The sequence below is a fragment of the Myotis myotis genome, unplaced genomic scaffold (assembly GCF_014108235.1).
Source record: "Myotis myotis isolate mMyoMyo1 unplaced genomic scaffold, mMyoMyo1.p scaffold_m19_p_1, whole genome shotgun sequence".
Classification (NCBI taxonomy): Eukaryota; Metazoa; Chordata; class Mammalia; order Chiroptera; family Vespertilionidae; genus Myotis; species Myotis myotis.
In genome coordinates this window covers 216,068,638-216,090,320 of record NW_023416313.1, presented here as the reverse complement: position 1 = coordinate 216,090,320, position 21,683 = coordinate 216,068,638, and the positions used below count along the sequence as shown (strand labels likewise).

Below are 21,683 nucleotides of genomic sequence, written 5' to 3'. Positions count from 1 at the left end.
CCTGCGCGGTGACCTTTCCCGGGGTCCCTGGCCTCTCCAGGCCCCGCCTGCGCCCCGACTGGCCCGGCTGCGGCTCCGGCCCTGGCCGGCAGGGGCCGCTCCTCGCGCCGCCGCCGCCGCCTCCCCGCCCCTTGCCCAGCCGGCGCTCCCGTTACGCCGCGGAGCCGGGAGCCGGGAGCCGGGAGCCGGAGCCCGAGCCCGAGCCCGCGGCAGCGGCGGGAGCGGCGAGGGGGCGCCGGCGGCGGCGGGGCCTGCGCGCGGGCGGGCGGGCGGGCGGGCGCCATGGCCTCCAAGAAGGCGGGCTCGCGGCTGGAGACGGAGATCGAACGCTGCCGCTCCGAGTGCCAGTGGGAGCGGATCCCCGAGCTCGTCAAGCAGCTGTCGGCCAAGCTCATCGCCAACGGTAGGCGCCGGGCCGGGCGGGCGGCGGGAGCGGGGCCTGCGGCGGGTGGGCCGGCCCCAGGCGCAGCGGGCGGGCGGGGCGCGGGCAGGGCGCATCGGGGCCGCCGGGGCGCCAGAGGGGAGGGGCGTGGGGCCAGGGCCTTGGGAGCCGGGGTCCCCGGGCGTCACGCGTGGGGTGTCGGGCCGGCGAGGGCTCCTGTGCGGTCGGTGGAGGGGGTCTTAGGAGTCGGGTGCTGACCCGGGTGCCAGGGGGTCAGCGGCCGGCCTTGGGGTTCTAAGAAGTTGGAGGTGATGGGGCAGGCAGCTCCCCGGGACGTGGGTGTGTGTGTGTCTGGGACTCCAGGCTGTGTGCACAGTGTACTCAGGCAGGCAGGCTGCATGGATAGGCGTGTTGAACAGGGACCCCTGGGAAATACGGTTTGTAAACATATGGGCGAAGGGGCTGCAGGCGGAAGCTCAGGCTGGGCGGTGTGTGGGGTGGTGAAGGCGGGCTGAGATGATTGTCCTGCCGTTGATAGGGTAGGATGTCCAAGCTGTGGACCTAGGGAGTCAGGTTTGGGAAATCAGGGGAAATAGAGGCGGGGAGTCAGGAGGGACAGTCCTGTAGGGAGAGGTGGGGATGGGGTTGAAGATTATAGGGAAATGGGGTTGGCTGGGTGAGGGCTTGGTGCCTAGGGTAGGGAGGGGGGTCCTAGGGAGTCACTGAGTAGGAGCCTGGTGCCTGGAGTTAGTCCATGACCCCACTGCCGGAACTGGTACTTGCACCCAATCAGATCTAAATTGCCTCGGAAAAGCCCATGTGAGAGCAGGGCTCCGCGTGGCCTTGTTTGTTTTGGAAGCAAGCACTGTTGATATCTGCTTGTCTGTTAGTACCTGCCAAAACCACAGGCACCAGTGGACTGGTGAGAGGGCAGAGGTTTTGTCTCGTCTCACCTCTGGCTTCCGGAGGCAGGTTGACACCTGTGGGCTGAGCAAAGGCATGAAGGCAGGCATGAAGGAGTGACAGCGCTGTAAGGAAGGACATCCGCACTGCTTTCAACCTCCTCACCTCAGAGGACCCAGGAATAGGGAGGGATGTCACATGTCCTCTTCAAGAATGGTCTACATGTGTGCCTTTTATGGTTTTCTTGCCTCGAAATGAGGACTTGCTTCTGGGTACTCTCAGCCGTGGTGCCCCATGCTTTGGGCAGGTTTTTTTCTGGGCGAATGCAGCTGTCAGGACCAGGTCAGGGACGTGGAGGAGGCACAGACCTGCCTGGGCCCAGCATGCTGAAATGGAAGAATGAATTCTTTGCAGTGAAGTTAGCATTTGAGGAAGGGGTGTTCCGTCCCGTGGGCGCCCCTGGCAGCTTGACCTCGTCCTTCCCGTGAGGCTCACTAGCTTGCCCTCTTGCTTCTCCTCTTCTCACCTGCAGCATTTTTTCTCGTTTCTTCTTGGAGTTGGGTTTACTGTGTCGCTTCCCAGCTATGAGGGCATATAATACCTTCAGGGTATTATATGACCACGCTAGGATTAAAGGGGTTCATTTGTGAGGCCCCTGGGTTTTTCCATGAGAGCCACTTGTCTCCTGCTTTATTTGCTCATTTATTCAGCCAGTATATGCGTGCCCACCACTGGCCATGCCCCTCCTCTCACGCGCTCACCCTCCTTTGAGGAGACAGACAATAAATGTGGAAGTTAATAAATAGGATGGCTTCGGAGAGTAAGCGATTTAAAGAAAACAAGAGTTGATGCAACTGGGAATGATGGGTCGGGGAAGAAGGCAGCTCAAAGCACAGTGGTCTCTGGAATGAGGGGAAATGGGCTTCCGGTGGCATGGGCCCAGGTTACCTTCACGGGCCTCTGGACTCGTCTCCCTTCCCAGGGCCTTGTCCCTGTGGCCTAAGCCACGGTCATTAATGGGTGTTGGGGCGGGGAAGTGAGTTGTGAGGGGCACTGTGGCCCGTGGGTCTGAGTGCAAGGTTGGTTTTGGGAAACTCATGAGAGATAGATTCCTGCCCCAGAACCCACATGGTGAGCAGCAGCCACTGATGGCAAAAGGTCACCAGACCTGAAAAGGTCAAAGAGATTGCTCAGGAAGATTTAAAAAAGCAAAGCAAAGAAAAAGATGAAGCAAAAACAGAATTATTGTGGCACTCCTTTGGGGTTCAGAGAAATGTTGGAAGGCAGTTCCTTCCCTTCCTTTGGCTGATAGGGGCTCCCCTGAACCAGTGGTGGGACTTCCTCCTGATTTGGGGGGCATCAGCTCCCCATCAGATGCATTTGATGTTCTGGGTAGATTTGAGAAAATCCTTAAGCTAAAGCATTTGTTGCTTAGAATAAGGAAAGTGAGTTAATGCCGTGTTTGTAATATTAAGACAGTTACTGTGGAGGTAGCTACTCTGAGCCTCAGTTCCCTCATCTTAGAATGAGGATTAAAAGCCTAACTTTGGTCCAGCTGGTGTGGCTCAGTGGTTGAGCGTCGACCCATGAACCAGGAGGTCTCGGTTTGATTCCCAGTCAGGTCCCATGCCCAGGTTTCAGGTTTCGGGCTCGATCCCAGTAGAGGGCATGCAGGAGGCAGCCGTCGATGATTCTCTCTCATCATTGATGTTTCTATCTTTCCCTCTCCCTCTCTCTGAAATCAATACAAACATATGTGTAAAAAGAGGGGGCAGTTAATGGTGGGCTGGCCCCAGGGTCTCCTTTGGAAACAAGGATGAGGTTTCACTGCGAGTCCTGGGTGAGAAGGTGGCGCTGTTGTTTAGAATGACTTCTTTGGACACTCCCGGGGTATAGCAGTCTTCCTGCCCTCAGACACCAGGACCTCCGTGACCCTCCATCCTGACCTTCCCAGGGCGGTCATCCCGCTTTCAGATCTCGGTCCTGTCGTAGGACATGCTTTTGTGGCCGACCATATGTCCTGATTTTTGAATTCAAGACATTCACTGATTGACAGTAACACATGGATGGCTGTGAGTTACGCATCGGAGCTCATGGTCACTGTAGTCAGGACAGAAGGGTTGTGACCTTGTGGCTACGCACAGTGGGGCCAGGACTGCTCAGCTTCTCCCTCAGCCTCCTCTTTGGAGGGATTTCAGGCTCCGAATGGGGAGGGAGGAGGACTTCTGACATTCTTTCCCTTGATCAGCCAGCCTTTCCTCCCTTCACCGTGGCTGGTAGGGCCTCCTGGTTCGTCTCACTCACCTTGTGACTGTCTTTCCACCTGTGCCTGTGCTGTTAGGCTCTGGAGGCCTCTCCGCAGGTCGGAAGCCTACCCGTCTGTCAGGGTCTGGTTCAGATCCGTCCCAGCTGTCCTTCCTTCACAGGAAAGGTTGTTTGCCTCCAAGAAGACAATCATACACTGTGAGAACCAGATGGGACCTGAGAGACCACACTGTATAGCAATTTTCTTTTTCTAAATATATTTTTTATTGATTTTAGAGAGAGAAGGAGGGATGGGGTGAGAGCGAGAATGAAAACATCGATGTGAGAAAGAAACATCGATTGACTGCCTCCTGGTGATGGAATTTGCAATTTTTTGGTGCATGGGACGATGCTCAGCCAGCTGAGCCACACCGTCCAGGGCTGTGTAGCAGTTTTCAAACTGTGCTGTGGAGGAACCCCTCGGGAGCATGCTGTGGGCCCTGGTGGCTGGTGGGCAGGTCTCACTCACTGGAGCAGTGGCACTTTTCTGGAAAGTGTCCCTGGAAGGGACAACTAATAACAACTTAAAAAACACATTTGAAAACTACCAGTGTAGTTCAGCCTCCCCATTTTACAGATGAGAAAACAGGCCCAGAGAGGGAGGTGTCGTCCTTAAAGCCACCAGCCGGCGAGTGGCAGAGGCAGGCAGAGTGGGTCAGAGGTCTGGCCCCAGTGTTCAGTTGTGTCAGCTTGAAGTGTGGTTCTGTGGTTTCCTAACCAAGAGAGTAACTTCACTGGAGAAACCCCGTTTGTACCGTGTTGCCACACACCCAAAATCCCTTTTCTGAAACCCTTGGGGCCACATATGTTTCAGAATCCAGAAATTTTCAGCCCTGGCCGGTGTGGCTCAGTTGGTTGGGCATCATCCCATGCACTGCAAGATCTCCAGTTCGATTCCCGATGAGGAGACATGCTTGGGCTACGGCTTAATCCCCGGTCGGGGGGATGCAGGAGGTAGCTGATCGATGTTTCACTCTCACATTGATATTTCTCCCTCTTTCTGCCTTCCTCTCTCTAAAAATCAAGTACAAGTTATTTTTAAAAGAGAATGCAGAAATTTTCAGCATGTGGTACATATGCTGGGCATTATGTGACACTCCCAGGGGGGGTCAGGGGCAGCCCTTCCTAATAAAACCCATCAGTATTTCTGCATCAAAACATATGACCAGTCCTTGCAAAAGGGATGCATAGCCTATCAATGGCAGCATGTTGATTCCGTTGAGGTTTTGCTGCCCGGTAAGTTAACAGCTTTTGGGTTTTAGAGAATTCTAGATTTCAGAAATTATGGATAAGGATTGTGAACCCGAAATAATAGTGTCAAATTTGTCGGGTAGTTGTAAGGACCGAATGAAAAACAAAAACAATAAAAAAACCACCAAAATGTGCTTAAGATGCCGCTGCCTGCACGGAGTATGCCCTCCGTGGATCTCAGCTGCGCCTCTTAGTGGTGGGTGTGGTCTCCCCCGTTCAGGGCTGTCCCCCCTCCCCAGGTCGCCTCCCTGGGCAGGCGCCTCACCTCACGTTGGCGGTCGGCCTGCACAGGACAGGGGATCCTGGTTCTGCGTGAATGAGCCATTGGGCTCAAAGCCCATTCTTGGCGTGTTGTATTGGATTGGCCCACAGACAGCGGGGAGGCCTCTGAGCGGTTGGAACAGGCCGGAGGGAGGCAGGCGAGGGCTTCCAAAATGCAGTGAGGGCCAAAGGGCAAGTGATGGCGACCCCTGAGAAGTGGAGTCGTGCAGGGACCGGTGTTTACCTTTGGGGCTGCTGCCATCGAGTGAGTGTCCGCCAGCCAGGGGCTCCCTGGTTGTCACCCCAGCATTCTCCACCGCCACTCCTCTTCCTCCCTCCTGACTGGCCTCGGACAGAGAGTTTGTTCAGCTTTCAGCCCCCACCTGCCACGTGTCTTATGTTTTACTGGAGGTGGGCTCTGGGTCCACCCCCTTGCCTGTGATTAGTTGAGGGATGAGCATGTGACTTCATTTTAGCCAATGAGATATGCACATTTGCTCTGGAAGGGGCTTCTGGGAAAGGTTTTCTCATGGTTGGGAGTGATGTAAACTTGCTTAAGAGGGAAGGAGCAGGGCCCAGCCAGTGGCTCAGTGGTTGAGCTTGGACTTATGACCCGGGAGGTCACTGCTTGATTCCCACGGGTAGCAGGTTCCAGTGGAGGGAGTGTAGGAGGCAGCCGATCAATGATTCTCTCTCATCATTGATGCTTCTGTCTCTTTCTCCCTCTCCCTTCCTCTCTGAGAGCGATAAAGACATATTTAAAAAAAAAAAAAAAAAAAAAAGAGGGAAGGAGAATGGTCTCTCTTTTCCCCCTGGAAATTGTTCATGTTTTTGAGGCCTGGAGCTGCAGCCATCTTGAGGGCACCCGGCCCAGGGGTGAGGCCGACCAGGGAGAGTGGTAGCACAGAGACAAGAAGAACATGGCCCCTCGTCACATTGCTGACCTTCCCTGGGTGCCTGTTAGGAGAGATGATAGGAGCCTCCTTGGTGGAGCCACACGGAGTCAGGTGTGTGGCCCTGACATGCTGCTGATGTCATTCTAACCCAGGGGTGGGCAAACTTTTTGACTCGAGGGCCACAATGGGTTCTTAAACTGGACCGGAGGGCCGGAACAAAAGCATGGATGGAGTGTTTGTGTGAACTAATATAAATTCAAAGTAAACATCATTACATAAAAGGGTACGGTCTATTTTTTTCAATAGTTTTATTCATTTCAAACGGGCCGAATCCGGCCCGCGGGCCGTAGTTTGCCCACGGCTGTTAACCGGTGCACCACGTTCCTTACCCAGATTGCCCGCCACTGCCGGCAGCTTCGCACTGGGCGCTCCGTCAGGCCTTCGCCTCTGGTTCACACTGACCTCACGTGGGTGGATTCCTGTCCCTCTGGGTGACCTCACACGCTTGGCAGATGCTGCAGGGTTGCAGGCCTTTGACTTGCGTGAAAGCCAGCGCTTCCCATCTGAGAAGCCAGAGAGAGAGAAGAGGTTTTTTTGAGGCATCCCCCAACCATCCCCATCGGCCACCAAGACGAGAATGAGCAGTGTCTGGCAGATGGATTAGATCGGTGCCACATAAACTATAAAGAGAAGCCACAAGCCACAGGAAACCTAATGGCCTGGCTGCAGCCTCTGCCGACCTCCGGGCTTGTCTGTCCCTGCTCAAGCGTAGCGTTGGTGGAGGAGCCAGAACCAGACAGAACAGATGTGTTTTGGTCATTTCGGAGGCCTGCGAGACCTGGAGTCAGAATCCCCGGGAGTCTGCCCTCTGAGTGCCCTTGAGCACATCACTTGATCCTCTGGAACCGTAGTTTTCCTGACTGCCCGGGTGTTAAAATAGTGCCAGTGGGTAAGAAGAATGAATAAGCATTTCTTGAGCTTCTGCTGTGCACTGGGCTCTGGACATGAACGTGTACACGGACCCCAGTCCATCATCAAGAGCAGCTGCAGGAGAAACGGAGTAGACTGAGGCTTGGAGATGTTCATTGAGTTGGAGGCTCGCCCACTTCTGAGTCCAGTTCCATTATTCTTTCTATCTCACTGGTGTTTTCATAAACTTGCTCGATCCCAGAATCGCCACGCTGGCTTGTTAGAGTCCAGATTTCTAGACGCAGCAGGTCTGGGGTGGGCGATGCTGAAGCTGCTGGTCCGTGGACATGCTCTGAGGAGCTCTGGGCATCAGGGATTCGCAGACCTCACCTCCTCAGGGGTGATTCCCTGGGTCCAGATGGGGGCTGGAAATCGGCATTTTTTTTTTTTAAATGTTGTTGTTGTTAACCCTCACCCAAGGCTATCTTGCCATTGATTTTTAGAGAGAGTAGAAAGGCGGGGGGCGGGGGGGGGGGGAGACAGAGAGAAACATCGATGTGGGAGAGTCACGTTGATTGGTTGCCTTCTGCATCCATCTGCAACTGGTATGTGCCCTTGACTGGAACTGAACCCGGGACCCTTCAGTCCATAGGCCGTCGCTCTGTCCACTGAGCAAAACCAGCTAGGGTGACATCTGCATTTTTAAACCAAGCCTCGGGTGATTTGTGTGATCAGGCAGGTCTGGAAGCCCCTGCCCTCCTCCTGTGAGGGGAGCCCTGTACCCCAAGAAATAGAGTGACCAGGTCACCTGCCACAGGAAGCTTACAGCTCTGGGCAGCTGAGTCACCGGGGCTGGGCCCGAGCTTCTGCTTCAGGAGGTCTTAGTGGGGTTGGGTTCAGGAAGCAGGATTGTTCACCAGGTGATTGTGGCACAAGGTCTTCCAGGAGCAAACTTTGGCCATGATTGTCCAAGGGGTGGGACAGAGTGTCACCCTGCAGCCTGCGGGGAACAATGGCATCCCTCACAAGGCCGCAAGGAGCACCTGATTTACCGGGGCTGAGTGCAGGGTGGGCTTATGTGGCAGTGGGTAAGGCCTGGCAGAGCGCCAGGAGGAGGGTCTTGGGCAGAGAGTGGCTTTAGGGTAACTGACTCACCTTAGTTGCCCTGAGACTTACGTGGTTTTAACACTGAAAGCAAGTCCCACATCTGGGGGATGCCCTCAGTCCTGGATAGCAGGACAGTAGTTCACCCTGTTAGGCAGAGGCAGGTATTTTACCAGAGGGGAAAGGCGCCCGCTGCAGCAGAAGGCAGTGGACTTGGCCGTGTCAGACCCGGGTTGGATTCCTGCTCTGCCACTTACTGCTGCCCGGCCTCGGATGAGTTACTTATCTTCTGTGAGCCCCGCTCTCTATCTCAGAAGTTGTTTTGAGGAGTGAATGAGATAATGAAGTTTCCAGCACCGGCGTTATCGGAAGCAGCCCTGAATCAGGAGTATTGTGTGTGGAAGGAGGGTCCCGCTACTCAGTCCTTCACAGGGGGAGGGGAAGCTGGCAGGATAACAATAGGAACAAGAACAGCAGAGATGTGCTGTGGGGTGGGGTTCCTGTCCTACTGGACTGTGACTGAGGCCTGAAGCTGGGTCACAGGACTAGTAAATACACAACCAGGACTTCAGCCGGTTCTGACAGCTCCCCCGACCTCCTCTGCCGGCCATCCAGCCACCACGTTAGTGAGCCCGGGATAGCACGTGTGGGTGCGGGGGTGTGTAATGAGGATGAAAAGATGAATGAGACCACTGGGCTGTCGGCCCCATGAGGTAGGGATATTTTTACTCTTCTGTTCATTATTAAATCTCAAGCACCAATAACATGTCTGGCACACAGTAGGACTCAAGTCATTGTTAAATGAACAGCTTGGCCTCTGCCCTGAGGGAGCTGAGTTGGATTCATTCACTCATCGAACACCTACCGAGCACCTACTGTGTGCCAGCCCCCATCCTGAGGACTGTGAAGGCAGTGATCTCTAAGACCATCCTTGTGCTCAGGTCCAGTACATAGAGACGTGGCATACATGTCGTCAGGGCTAGAGTGGCAGAGGGACGAGGGCTATGGAGGCCCATGGGAGGGTGTGCCCACCCAGGGCGTGGTTCCACATCTAAGAGTCTTGGTGTTACCCTGAGGGTGACGGCCCGTGGCTCTGGCTGCTGGGGCTCTGCGTGAAGACTGGCTGTGATGGACTGCTGTTTGGGCTAACTGCCTGTGACCTCATCCTGTTTCTTGTGTAACTGTAGGGTGGACACTTGCTGAGTGGCCCTTTCCAGGGCAAGATTCTGGTCCCCTCTGCTGCCCTTCCTTGTCTCTCTCCTCTCCTCGCATAGAGCTGGCTCAGCCCCTTTGCTGTGAGCCCTGGCTCCCTTGAGGACCTGCTGTCTCTGGCCCTTGCAGGGTCAACACCCAAGTTAGCCAGCCTTGGAGAAGTGCCAACCGGCGAGGGGATGCTGGCAGGGTGCCAAGCCCAGGGACCTGCAGTAAATGCCACTTTTTTTGGTGGCCAAGGGAGTCAGCTCTGCACGAAGTCTTTGTCCTGGAGGCCTGGGGAGGTAGGTCTCCCAGGCTCTTCACAGCTGCCCCACTCCCCGTGGTCGCCTTCTTCCTGCCCCTGCCCCACCACACACACACCAGTGTGTCCAGTCTCCCTTCTGCCTGGAGTCTCACTTGGAGACATTCCTCAGGCCCAACTCAGACCTCACTGGCTTCCGACAGCCTCTGAGTGTACCTGGTGGTCCTTCCGCACCACATGCCGGGCTCGGTGGTTCCTATCTCCCCTCAGACCATTCCTCTCGAGGGCAGGGACTGGGCTGGAGCTTTGAATTTTGAAAAAATGCTTGTTGATAGTGTGGGTGTGCATTTAACTTGCCTGCGTGGAGCTGACTTCCTCAAAGAGCCATTTCCAAGCCTTCTGGGCTGGCCTGATAACGTGCCCCCTGCCCCGCTAGAGTCACTTCCTGCACTTCTAGCTCTGGGGACAGGCCCAGCCAACGGCAGGCTAATGACTTCCCAATTACCTTTTCTTTCCTTAGGCTGGGTTTCTCTAGGGCAGCAGTTCTCAACCTGTGGGTCGCGACCCCTTTGGGGGTTGAACGACCCTTTCACAGGGGTCGCCTAAGACCATCGGAAAACACATATATAATTACATATTGTTTTTGCGATTAATCACTATGCTTTAATTATGTTCAATTTGTAACAATGAAATTGGGGGTCACCACAGCATGAGAAACTGTATTAAAGGGTCGCGGCATTAGGAAGTTTGAGAACCACTGGTCTAGGGGAAGAGTGTGTGTGTGTGTGTGTGTGTGTGTGTGTACGCGAGCAGGCGCACACGTGTGGCCAGGGCAGCGGAATGACTGTCTTCTGTCCCACACATGACTCTCCTGTCCCCGCCTTCCAGCTCCTGCCTTGTGTGTGGCTATAGGAGGAGGCTCTGGCACGAAGCCTGGACGCCAACTACCAAGATTTCTCAAAATACCGTTCCTGACAAATTGCTTTGAGCTCTTTAATCTTTGACTTCTGCCGTCTTTGCCTTTCAGTCAAGAATTCCAAAGAGCCAGGCCAGGCCCTCTGCACTGGGTCACAGTTTGAACTAAGGTAGTGGAGGGGGAGCAGCGAGGCCCTGAGGTGGAAATGCCGAGACTTGGGTCTTGCTCAGCAATCAACACCCCCCCCAACCCCCCAGGCACCTCCAGGAGGGGCCCAGTCTCCAAAGGCGAAGGCACTTGGGTGGGTCCTGTTGTAAGGGGAGAAGCACCTGTGGACTCATTCCGGAAGTACACATGGAACCCCTGCTCTGCGCCAGGCAGTCCCGGTAGAGCATGAATGTGAGAGCGTGAGGGTGGACGTCAGAGCCAGGGTGATAGGCTACAAGGATTTTGCTTTCACTTTGGATGAGATGGGAGCCATTGGGGTTTTTTTTTTTTGTTTTGTTTTGTTTTGTTTTGTTTTTTTTTTATATATTTTATTGATTTTTTACAGAGAGGAAGGGAGAGAGATAGAGAGTTAGAAACATCGATGAGAGAGAAACATCGATCAGCTGCCTCCTGCACACCCCCCACTGGGGATGTGCCCACAACCCAGGTACATGCCCTTGACCGGAATCGAACCTGGGGCCTCTCAGTCCGCAGGCCGACGCTCTATCCACTGAGCCAAACCGGTTTCGGCCATTGGGGGGTTTTGAGGGGAGGGTGACATGATATGACTTACATTTTAAATCAGGCGTGGGGTCCTTGGCTAGCTTGGCTCAGTGGATAGAGCATCGGCCTGCGGGCTGAAGGGTTCCGGGTTCGATTCCAGTCAAGGGCACATGCCCGGGTTGCAGGCTCAATCCCCAGTAGGGGGTGTGCAGGAGGCAGCCGATCAATGATTCTCTCTCATTATTGATGTTTCTATCTCTCTCTTGCTCTCCCTTCTTCTCTGAAATCAATATATACATATATATATATGTATGTGTATCTATATATATATAGATATTTTTAAATCAGGTACGGGGACAACTAATGGATATTTTCTAGTTGCGGCGTGTGCCCTTCTCTTCTCCATCAGCTGCTGCCGCCGGAGGAAAGCCCTCGGCCTTGCTGGCCACTTACGCTTGGCGACCAATGACCTCAAAGGCGCTGCCACTCTTCCGGTCTGTTTGGATTCCCACTTTCCAAAATGTCCATCTCAGTTGTTCTTGTCTCTTCGGAGACCTCTCACATCCTCTGGACGCCATCCTGTCACTCCTCGCTCATGACCTTGCCTCATTCTTTATCGAGGAAACAGAAACAATTAGGAAACCCGCTCATTTCCGACCACCGCGGCCACCGCTTTCCTCCCCCACTGCCGGGGTTTCAGTTCCTTCCAAAGGGCCGCAGCCCCTTCTCCGCCTTCGGCCAGGATCCCCTGTCCTCACCCCCTCAGGACGTCACTGCTGCGGCCATCTCTCCTCTCTCCTGGTCACGTCTGCCTCTCTCTTTGCCGACCTCTCCCTGCAGGATACACAGGGCCTAGACTTCCCTGCGAAACCTTCATTAACTTCCCGGGGCTGTCTCATTGCCGCGTCTCCTGATCCTTTTTAGCAAAGCCTCCTCAGCCTTGTCATGCCCTCCGCCTCTGCCCTTGGGCTTGTCTCCCTTGTACATCCCGAGACCTCTGATGCCCAGGTCACCCTCTGGGCAGCTAATTGCCATGTGTAATGAATGTTTGTTCTCTTCTCTGCCTTAATATTCCAGTTGCTTTTTAAAAAAATATATTTTATTGATTTTTTACAGAGAGGAAGGGAGAGGGATAGAGAGTTAGAAACATCAATGAGAGAGAAACATCCATCAGCTGCCTCCTGCACACCCCCTACTGGGGATGTACCCGCAACCAAGGTACATGCCCTTGACCAGAATCGAACCTGGGACCCTTGAGTCCGCAGGCCGATGCTCTATCCACTGAGCCAAACCGGCCAGGACAATATTCCAGTTGCTTTTAACTCACTTGACCTCTTCCTCTTTCCGGAAACTTCCTAATCTTGGTTTCTGTAACGGACATGGTCCTGGCTTTCTCTTCCTTAACCTCCTGCTCAGTCTCCTCCATCCACCGACGAGTTCTGTACCTGGATGTCGAATGTCCTTTAACTTGGTCAAAGCAGAACTCTTGGTGTTATTCCTCCTCGCCTCAGTAAATGGCAAAATGGTACCACTGTTCACGCCCTTGTGCAACCTGAAATCCAGGATTCATCTTTAATCCCTCTCCTTTCCTCATCCCCAATGCATTGGTTTCCTGTTGCCATAGCGTAAATGTGCTGGTTTAAAACAATGCAAATTTGTTTTCTTACAGTTCTGGGGGTCAGAGTTGGAAACGGGTCTCAGTGGGCTAAAATCGACGTCAGCAGGAGGCTCTGGGGCGGGCTCTGTCCTGGCCTTTCCCAGCCCTACAGGCTGCCCACATCCCCTTGGCTCGTGGCGCCAAGCAGTTTAGTCTCCTCCAGGCGCCGTGACTACTCCTGTGCCTTTGCCACATCTCCTCTCTGACTTGGTCCTTCCTGCTTCCCTCTTCTAAGGGCCCAATGTGCCCACCCAGATAACCTCCCACTGCCAGGTCCTTAACTTCATTATGTCGTGGGTTCCAGCAACGGGGACATAGCCAGTTACTGTACCTTCGACCCAAACTGTCCTCACTCACCCTTTACTCCCTTTACACACCACTTCTTGCCCCACCCCTTTGTCTAAGTGTCTGCCGCCTCCCACCGGATTGCCGCAGTGGCCTTCTACCCATTTCTGCTCTTGCCTGTGCCTGGCTCCAGCCTCGAGCTCATTCTCCACACAACAGACAGGGAGCTTTTCCAAACCTAAATCAGATCATTTCACCCCCCTGCTCATACCCCCCTCCCCACCCCAAAGACTTCCAGTCGCACTTTGAATGATGCCACACTTTTTACCACAAAATACGAGAATGTCAAGTCTGCTTTTACCTGCCTCTCTGACTGCCCCCGCCCTGATGGCTTCCTCTGCTGCAGCCACCGTGGCCTTCTAGCGGTTCCTGGAACACACCAGCTGTGTTCCCACCCCAGGGTCCTCCATGCGCTGAGCCAATGTTCTCTCAGCCGTTTGCACGGCCGACTCAGTCTCCTCATCCACGTCTCCTTGGAGACTCTACCTGGTCTGACCACCCATCTCCAGTGGCCGCCGGTCACTCCCGTCATGCTTTAGTTCTCCGCACATCCTGACCGCTGTCTGGCCTTTTCCTGTTTGTCTCCTCGTCCCACCTGCCTAGGAATGTAGCTCCATGAGGGCAGAGACCTCCTCTCTCTCATTCTCTGCTCGAAGTCCCTGGAGCTCGCAGGCCCTGAATGAATGCTGGCTGGTGTGTACATGTGCAAAGTGCTTCGAGGAACATGATTCGCTCAGGCCAAGAGCGCCGGGCAAAGCTTCTCCAAGGTGACCCTGAAATGCATCCCAGAGGATGCCTGGGATTTGGGCAGAAGGGAGGGAGGATAGCAGGTCCAGGCAGGCACCCTCCGCAGAGACAGATTGCCATGGCCTGGGAAGGATGCCGAGGGCCTGGAGGGTGTGTGCCTGAGAGGCTGGTGGCCTGGAGCAGTGGCAGATGGGCTGTCAGTGGTAACCACAGACCTAGAACTCCTTCACTTGGTTCCGAGGTGATGGACTAGGTCCTGTGTACCCTCCTGTATACCGGCCAAGCTGCTCTAGGTTTTTAAAAAATTACCTGGTTGTTTTGTGTAGGTAATGAATGCATGTGGTAGTAACGATCAAACATTTAAAAAGTATATAGTGGCCCTAGCCAGTTTGGCTCAGTGGATAGAGCACCAGTCTGCAGACTAAAGGGTCCTGGGTTCGATTCCGGGCAAGGGGACATGCCCAGATTGTGGGCTCAATCCCTGGTGTGAGGCGTGCAGGAGGCAGCCAATGAATGATTCTCTCTCATCATTGATGTTTCTTTCTCTCTCTCCCTCTCCCTTCCCCTCTGAAAGCAATAAGAAAAAAAATATGGCCGAAACTGGTTTGGCTCAGTGGATAGAGCGTCGGCCTGCGGACTAGAAGGTCCCAGGTTCGATTCCGGTCTAAGGGCATGTACCTGGGTTGCGGGCACATCCCCAGTAGGAGATGTGCAGGAGGCAGCTGATCGATGTTTCTCTCTCATCGATGTTTCTAACTCTCTATCTCTCTCCCTTCCTCTCTGTAAAAAATCAATAAAATATATTTAAAAAAAAAAAGAAAGAAAAAAAATATGTATTTTTAAAAAGTATATAGTGAAAGGTAACTGCCTCCTGCACTATCTCCGTGCCCTCTCCTCCCTTCCACAGAAACAACCACTGTTTGGACTTTCCCGGGGGCCCTTTTAGTCATATGCTGTGTATCTGTACATTCCATGAACATTTGTTGTTGGCTTTGTTTTTTACACATAATAGTGATATACTGCACACCCTAGTTGGGGTCTCTGTCTCTGAGGTTGTTATCTACTATATAACAAACCACCCCAAAACTCAGTGCCTTAAAACAGCAAGATTCTGGGCTTGCCAGGGCTCGCTGTGCGTCCTCGGGCAGCTGCGGGTCAGCTCAGTGTCATCACTGCCCTTGGCTGGGCTTCTCACCTGGCCCTCCCGCCTCCCAGGCCCAGGCCAGCCCGAGCACGTTCCCGTGGCGGCCGCAGAGAAGAGGGAAGCAGAAGCGGCTATGGCCTTTGCCAAGCGCTGTGTGCGTCAGCTTTGCCACTGTCCTGTAATCGGAGCAGTCATGTGGCCACGCCCAGGTCCGTGCGAGAGCCACAGAGCATGTGGGTTCAGGGAGGCAGGACCCGGGGCCCTGAGGGCAGTCCGGCCGCCACAGGCTGGTGTTTAGGTCTGTTCCTTCGTGTCATGGGCTCACTGTGTCCCATCGCATGGGGGCCACACTCCATTCAGCAGGACACCTGCTACCTCTGTCCTCTGCTGTCACCAGGGGGGTGCATGTAGTAAACATCCCTATCTGCCCACCTTCGCGCCCCAAGCGCACGTATCTGTGGGGTAAGTTGCTAAAACTGGAATTTCTGGGCCAGACAGTTCAGGTACAGCGATCATGTGGCAGATGTTGCTAAATTGCCCTACAGCACCTGACTGTCTGTTTTGTGTCAGCGCTCTGTGCGGGGGAGGGGAGGGGGCATGGCCAGCACACAAACATTAAGACACCTGTAAGCTACCTGCGACTTACAAGAAGCCAGATGCACCCGGGGATGGGATTCACTGCGGTCACCCTGAGACTGAGACGCGAGAACCAAGAACTGGGCCGTCTTTGCTGGGTAACAAAGGGGCCGCTGAAGAACCAGTTCCCGCGTGAATAGGGGCTTGTTTTTTCCTCTTGGATCGGGGCCCCAGCAGGAATGGTTTGAATAGGCCTCAATGCTTCTCTAGAGATTTTTTTTGTATTGATATCAAGTACTCCCTGAAATAGAGTAGAAACCCTAACTTTCCCCCTCCTCCATCATCTGATCAAATCTCTGCGCCAGCTGCTTATCCCACAAGGGAGAGGGCTGTGAGGAAGGGACAGTCACCTCAAGTGGCAAAGGTCACAACCCCTCCGTCCCTGGGTGTCTGAGGGAGGCCGAGGCCGCCTGGGCGCTGCACTGTGCCAGCCACCGGGCTTACTGGATTGGGGATCGTCCGTTTGGAGATGAACCAGGGGACCAGAGGCCCCTCCCGGGGGCTGAGGCCCATGCTAATCTCAGGAGCGGTCTCTATTTGATGTCAGGCTTTAGCCCGCTAACAGCCACCGGAGAGCTGGTTCTCAGCCTCACTTAAACCCCCCAAAATGGTCGTGGGGTTGTGGAAACCAGCCCTGGGCAACCCTGAGCTTCTCCATCCTGGAAGGCACGTCCCGGCCCCGCATTGCAGTCCCGCAGCTCTGCCTGCTCCTGTGGAATGCCCAGCTGTGCCCAGCTGTGCCCTCCTCAGTGCCTAGGGAGTGGGAGCAGGAAGTAGGGGAAGAGATACTGAGACTGAAGTCTTCCATGAGGCAGAATTCTGCTGTCTGTGTCCCCGTTCCCCTGTTGCCGCCAGAACTCTCCCGGCAATCCTAGCGCTGACCTGGCTTGTTGCCTGGTTCTCAGGGATCACTCCTCTGTCGCCTGATGTCTAGTGTCTTGAAAATTGTTTTTATTTAAAAATATAGTCTGTCATGTTTTTGTGGGTTTCCGACGGGAGGTTAAATTTGGTCTGTCTTGGCTGGAAGCGAAAGTCTCTTCTTACCATTTTGATGCTCTTTTATTTTATATTTAACTCTTTGATCTGAAATGAACCTTCTTGTATGCCCGGAGGGGTCTTTTCCCCTTGTGTCCCACTGTCCCAGCACGCAGCTGGGCACACTATTGGGCATGAGCAGCGGCTAGGTGGCGCCCTTTCTTCTGTCGCTGGTGGATCCTGCCGTGAGGCCCTTGGCAGGTGCAGCCAGTGCCTGTGGTCAGGCCGCCCGCCTTCACCGCTAGCAGTGAGCCGTGCGGCCTCGGTGTAATCGCTCTGGCACGAGAGCCCCTTGCTGTGGTTAAGATCTCTACCTCCTGGTTGGGAGAGTGAGTGGCAGGGAATCACCTTTTGCAGGGGATAAAGAAAACAATCTGCTTGAGAGATTAATTGGAGCCTGGAAATTTAAAAAAGTTCAGAAATGGTTTTGTAGCGGCCATGCTGAATTTCAATTTAGATTGTAAGCTCTTCTCTCGGAGCGTGCGGCTCCTTCCAGAACTAAGGAACTGATCCTCACCCACCTGGCAGGAAACTCCCAGGACCATTCCCCTCTTCCTCTCCCTGCCCTTCATGGTTCAGCTCTAACAAATCACGTAGGAGTTCCCCCAACAACCAGGCTGTGCCATGCCTTTGCACATTCTGTTCCTTCTGCCTGGAATGCCTTTCCCCACATTTTCCACCCTGAAACATACATCTGTCACATGTGCATTGTATTGGTGTATAACAGTCAGGTTCTGTTGTAGCAGTACTTCTTGTAAGCCTTTAAGATTGTGCATGTGAATGCCCTGACACTCACCAGCAGGCCTTTGCCTACACACCCTTCACCCCGAGCCCTGGGTTTCTTTATTAGCTGGATTTCCGTTCTGGGAGGAAGCTGCTTTTTACTTTCGTCCCTGACGGGTGCTGCGGCTGGTCCATCCACTGGGTTACACTGGCGCCCCTGAGCCCTCTGTAGGTGTAGCTTTATTGTTCGCTGGTGGGGGACCCTGCTGCGTGGGTCTTGCCTGATGTCCTATTTCCTTTTTCTTCTTGGACAACCAAAGAACCCTTGAGCTCAGATCTCTGAGCTAACGCTGCCCGTTCTGGTGTTGCTTAGCTCCCCCCGGGGCCCTCGGCATCGTCTCTGGCAGGTTACTGTTGGCTGCTCAGAGCACAGACGAAGGCGCTGCTGGGAACGGGAGACCCGGCAGCTTTGGGTCACTGAGCAGAGGGCTTGGAAAGGCTCTCGGTCCAGCTCTTGGCCTTCGGAGGCCCCGCCCCTGAGTCTCAGTGAACTTTGTGTTGCACCAATACTAGACCTACCCGTGGTTGTTCCTCTAGGACCGGCACACTAAGATCAAGCTAAGGTCCCTTCTGGCCACTAACCCCAGTTGGGGTTCTTTTTCTGCACCCCAGTGGTAACTATTAGCATGGGTTTGAGGTACATCCCTCCAGACTTTTTAAAGCTGCTTTTATATTTGGACACAATGAGGTTCTGTCCCACCACAGAGGAAATAGACCGTGCTCAGGCTGGTGTTCAGATTGTTTGGTTTTGTTCAGAACAGCTTGGATGTGTGGATCCAAAGAGCTGCCGCTGGAGTGAGCTTTTTAGTCTATTAACCAACAAAGTCACTCCATAAGTATTACACTCTTAGGGATAAAGCCTTCGTACAAACGTTCCCTGATATCCGTGTCTGTATAGTTCTTTAAAACATATTTTTATTGATTTCAGAGAGGAAGGGAGAGGGAGAGACAAAGACGTCAATGATGAGAGAGAATCATTGATCGGCTGCCTCCTGCACGCCCCACACTGGGGATCAAGCCCTCCACCCGGACATGTGCCCTGACCGGGAATCGAACCCTGACCTCCTGGTTCATAGTTCGAAGCTCAACCCCTGAGCAACACCGGCCGGGCTGTTTGTATAGTTTTGACTTTTGGACAAAAACAGACTACCTGCATTCAGCTTGTTTTGGCACAAGCTCGTTTGAAGAATCTGACTGTACAGACATTCTCCCGGCTCGTATCCGTGTACCAAGGCCATAGAACACGGCGGGCTGGGAGGTTCCACTGCATCGCTCTCAGGAAAGACACGGTTGGGCCCTGTGTGTGTTTGTAAAGATCAGACGGAATGAATCACAAGGCAGCTTTATGTCTTTCTACTGAACTGGAGCTCTCTCTGTGTCACTGTATCCATCTTTCTAGATTCCATAATTTCTTGACAAAAGAGGACAGTGCTTGAGCCCGCCCCCCCCCCCCCCCACCCCCCGTTTGAGTGCGTACACTGGAACATTCTTTACTGCTGCCCGGACGGCACCCTAAGATGGTACCTACTTGGGCCCCACCTGAGGTTATGAGGTTCCAGGTGGGCCCCGTTGGGGGTGTGGAGCAAGGGGGTGGGGGGTCCTGAGGCCCTGGGGGGTTCCCAGCACAGAGACCACTCCTCGCCCACCTAGCCTCTCCCTTTGTCCTGACAGATGACATGGCAGAACTCCTCCTCGGGGAGTCGAAGCTGGAGCAGTACCTGAAGGAGCACTCCCTGCGGCAGGGCGCCAGCCCCCGAGGCCCCTGGCCCCAGTTGACCGAGGTCCGCAAGCACCTGACCGCCGCCCTGGACCGAGGGAACCTCAAGGTACCCTGGGCCTCTGGGACGAGGGGAGACCATGGGGAGGTGCTGGCGCCACCTGCTCTGAGCTGTGTGGTTGGGGAGTGGGGTTGGAGCATCTCCCTGCCAGCTCCTGTGTGATCCATGGGCCGGCCCCCCGCTGATGAGAGCCTTCAGTGAGATACGATTGTGGAAAATGGCACTAATCTTCCCCAGGTGCTTGGAGTGAGCTGTCATATGTGACCCAGGGCTCAACCTGACACCCTGTTCCACTGTAGGAAACAGGTTAATCAGGAGTGCCACTTACTACCCCATTTCCTGCCTGAAATACGTGGTCCATGAACGCCCTAGGCCGCTGTGGCCGAGAGCTGTGTGGGGTTTCCTACTGGGGACGGCGAGCCCGGTACCACGGTGCGGGAGGGAACCAGGCCCGAACTTCCCTCGCCGAGCCTGGACCCTAGACACCGTCCCCCCGCCCCCCCCGTAGAAAGCCTTGCGCACCACGCTTCTATGTATTCATCTGCCAGTTCTCCGTTCTGTTTAGGCTCAGCTCTCCGCTTCCCTCTCCAGCCTTCCCTCTCTGCTTCCTTTGGATCCCCTTTCATCTCACCTTCCCTCGCCCTGCCCCTCCCACCATCCTCTCCAGCTCTGCCTGTTGTCTCTGCTCCCTTCCCAGAGTGCCTGGAAGTGGCTACCATGGCTGACACAGCTGCTTTGCCATGCTCTGGCTGGTTCCTTGAGCCGTCGACTCTGTCACGGCTTTAAATTACAGAATGCGTGCTTCTGGAAGCGGAAAAAGCCAGCCTTGTATAGCTTAGCTTCCGAGGGAAGGCCTGGGAGATAAATCTGTCTCCTTATATAGATGCTGGGAGCCTCTTCTTTCTCTGCTGTGAGGGGGGCAGGGGAGCCAGGAATGGGAGCCGGTGGGCGTGGCCTGGGGCAGCTGGCCTCCCTGCCTGGATGGGAAGGCGAGCCCATCAGGGGACAGTGACCACAGCAGGATGGAATGGCTCCGTGAGGAAAGTCGCCCTTGGAACGAGAGCAGGTGCTGATTTTTGCACGGATTTAGAAAGCCTCTCTCCTCCGGTTATTTAGGTCCTGCCCAGTGCAGTGGGCAGACCCCCGGGAAGCCCGTGGAGCTTCCTTTTTTGCGACGGTGCGTCTGTGTCTTGTTCATAAAGTAGTCCTTCTGTTTTTGCCCCAGTCCAGCTCAGCTACCTTAGGGGAACCTCAGGGTTTCCGTTTTGTTTCACTGAAATATAATGCACACACCATATCGTCTACCTCTTTAAAGTGTGCAGTTCAGTGGTTCGGGACTATTCACAGAGTTGTACCTGAATTTCGGAACATTTTCATCACCCCACAATATACCCCTCACCGTTAACTGGCTCCTCCCATTCCCACCGTCCCAGCCCTCGGCGGACACTGGCCTACATTCTGTCTGTAGCTTCGACCATTCTGGCCGTGTGATATGCCCCCGGGAGGGGCCTCTCACGACTGGCGTTTTCCTGGGCACACTGTTTTGAGGTGTGTCCGTGCTGTAGCTGTGTCGTCTTTCCTTCCTCCTTATGGCTGAGTGATATTCCACGTGTGGCTCCACCACATTTCGCTTATCCATCCTCAGCCGATGGACGTTTGGGCTGTTTCCACTTGGGCTGCCGTGAGCGATCTTGCTCTGACCGTTGCACCCCGTTTCTCTGTGGAGAGCCCCAGCTTTGAGGTAGCAGATGGGTCCCCAGGCAGCATCCCTCCGATTATAGCAGGAAAATGCGTTTTCTCTCCTTTTCCTTCTAGTCAGAGCTGCTACAAGAGTCCAATCTGATCATGGCCAAGCTGAACTACGTGGAAGGAGATTATAAGGAAGCTCTCAACATCTACGCGCGGGTGGGCCTCGACGACTTGCCGCTGACAGCCGTCCCTCCCTACAGGCTGCGGGTGCTGGCGGAAGCCTACGCGACCAAAGGTGAGGCCTGCGCCGTCTGTCCCTGGGAGGGTGTCCCCCAGGGCCGTGCCGTTTGGAGCCAGCAGAGCCCCCCTGGAGCCTGCGGTTTGACCCCTTGGCTGGTGATGGGCTCCCAGCAGGGCGCCGGGCTGGGCCCACGCTGGCACTGGGTAATGTGCGGCTCAGCAACACCCGGTTTCCTCAGAGCCTAGGTCTTCAGTTATCACTGAGGAAAGGAGAGAGCAACGTCTCAGCCAAGTTTTCTGATAATTAATATGCAACGTGCACAGGGACTTTTCTTGGTCATTAAGATGCTGCAGAACATTTATAGGGATTCTTATCCCATGGCCGGTTGGCCACATGGCTGACCACATTTTTATTCAGTAATGCTACCTGTGTGATAATTAAGGGCTAAGTGGCCGCTCCAAGTGGCAGTGACTGTAACAGTCAGTCATCCCGTGTTTACCTGTGTGCCCTGGGGCTCGGGGGCTAGAAGGTGAGG

General features: G+C 54.5%; 1 protein-coding gene across 7 annotated transcripts in view; it reads left to right on the top strand.

The window, feature by feature from the left end:
* The first annotated feature begins 256 nt into the window (after positions 1-256).
* The window catches only part of TTC7B (tetratricopeptide repeat domain 7B), a 188,684-nt gene continuing 167,257 nt past the window's right edge, over positions 257-21,683 (top strand). For 6 of the 7 annotated variants that reach the window (XM_036315440.1, XM_036315461.1, XM_036315451.1 and 3 more), the window contains exons 1-3: positions 257-403; positions 19,112-19,266; positions 21,034-21,202. In XM_036315440.1, the coding sequence (XP_036171333.1) occupies positions 283-403; positions 19,112-19,266; positions 21,034-21,202 (445 nt within the window). In that variant the 5' untranslated portion in view covers positions 257-282. Of the gene's footprint in view, positions 404-19,111; positions 19,267-21,033; positions 21,203-21,683 lie in introns of those variants that run through there. The other variant, XM_036315477.1, reaches the window with a different exon arrangement.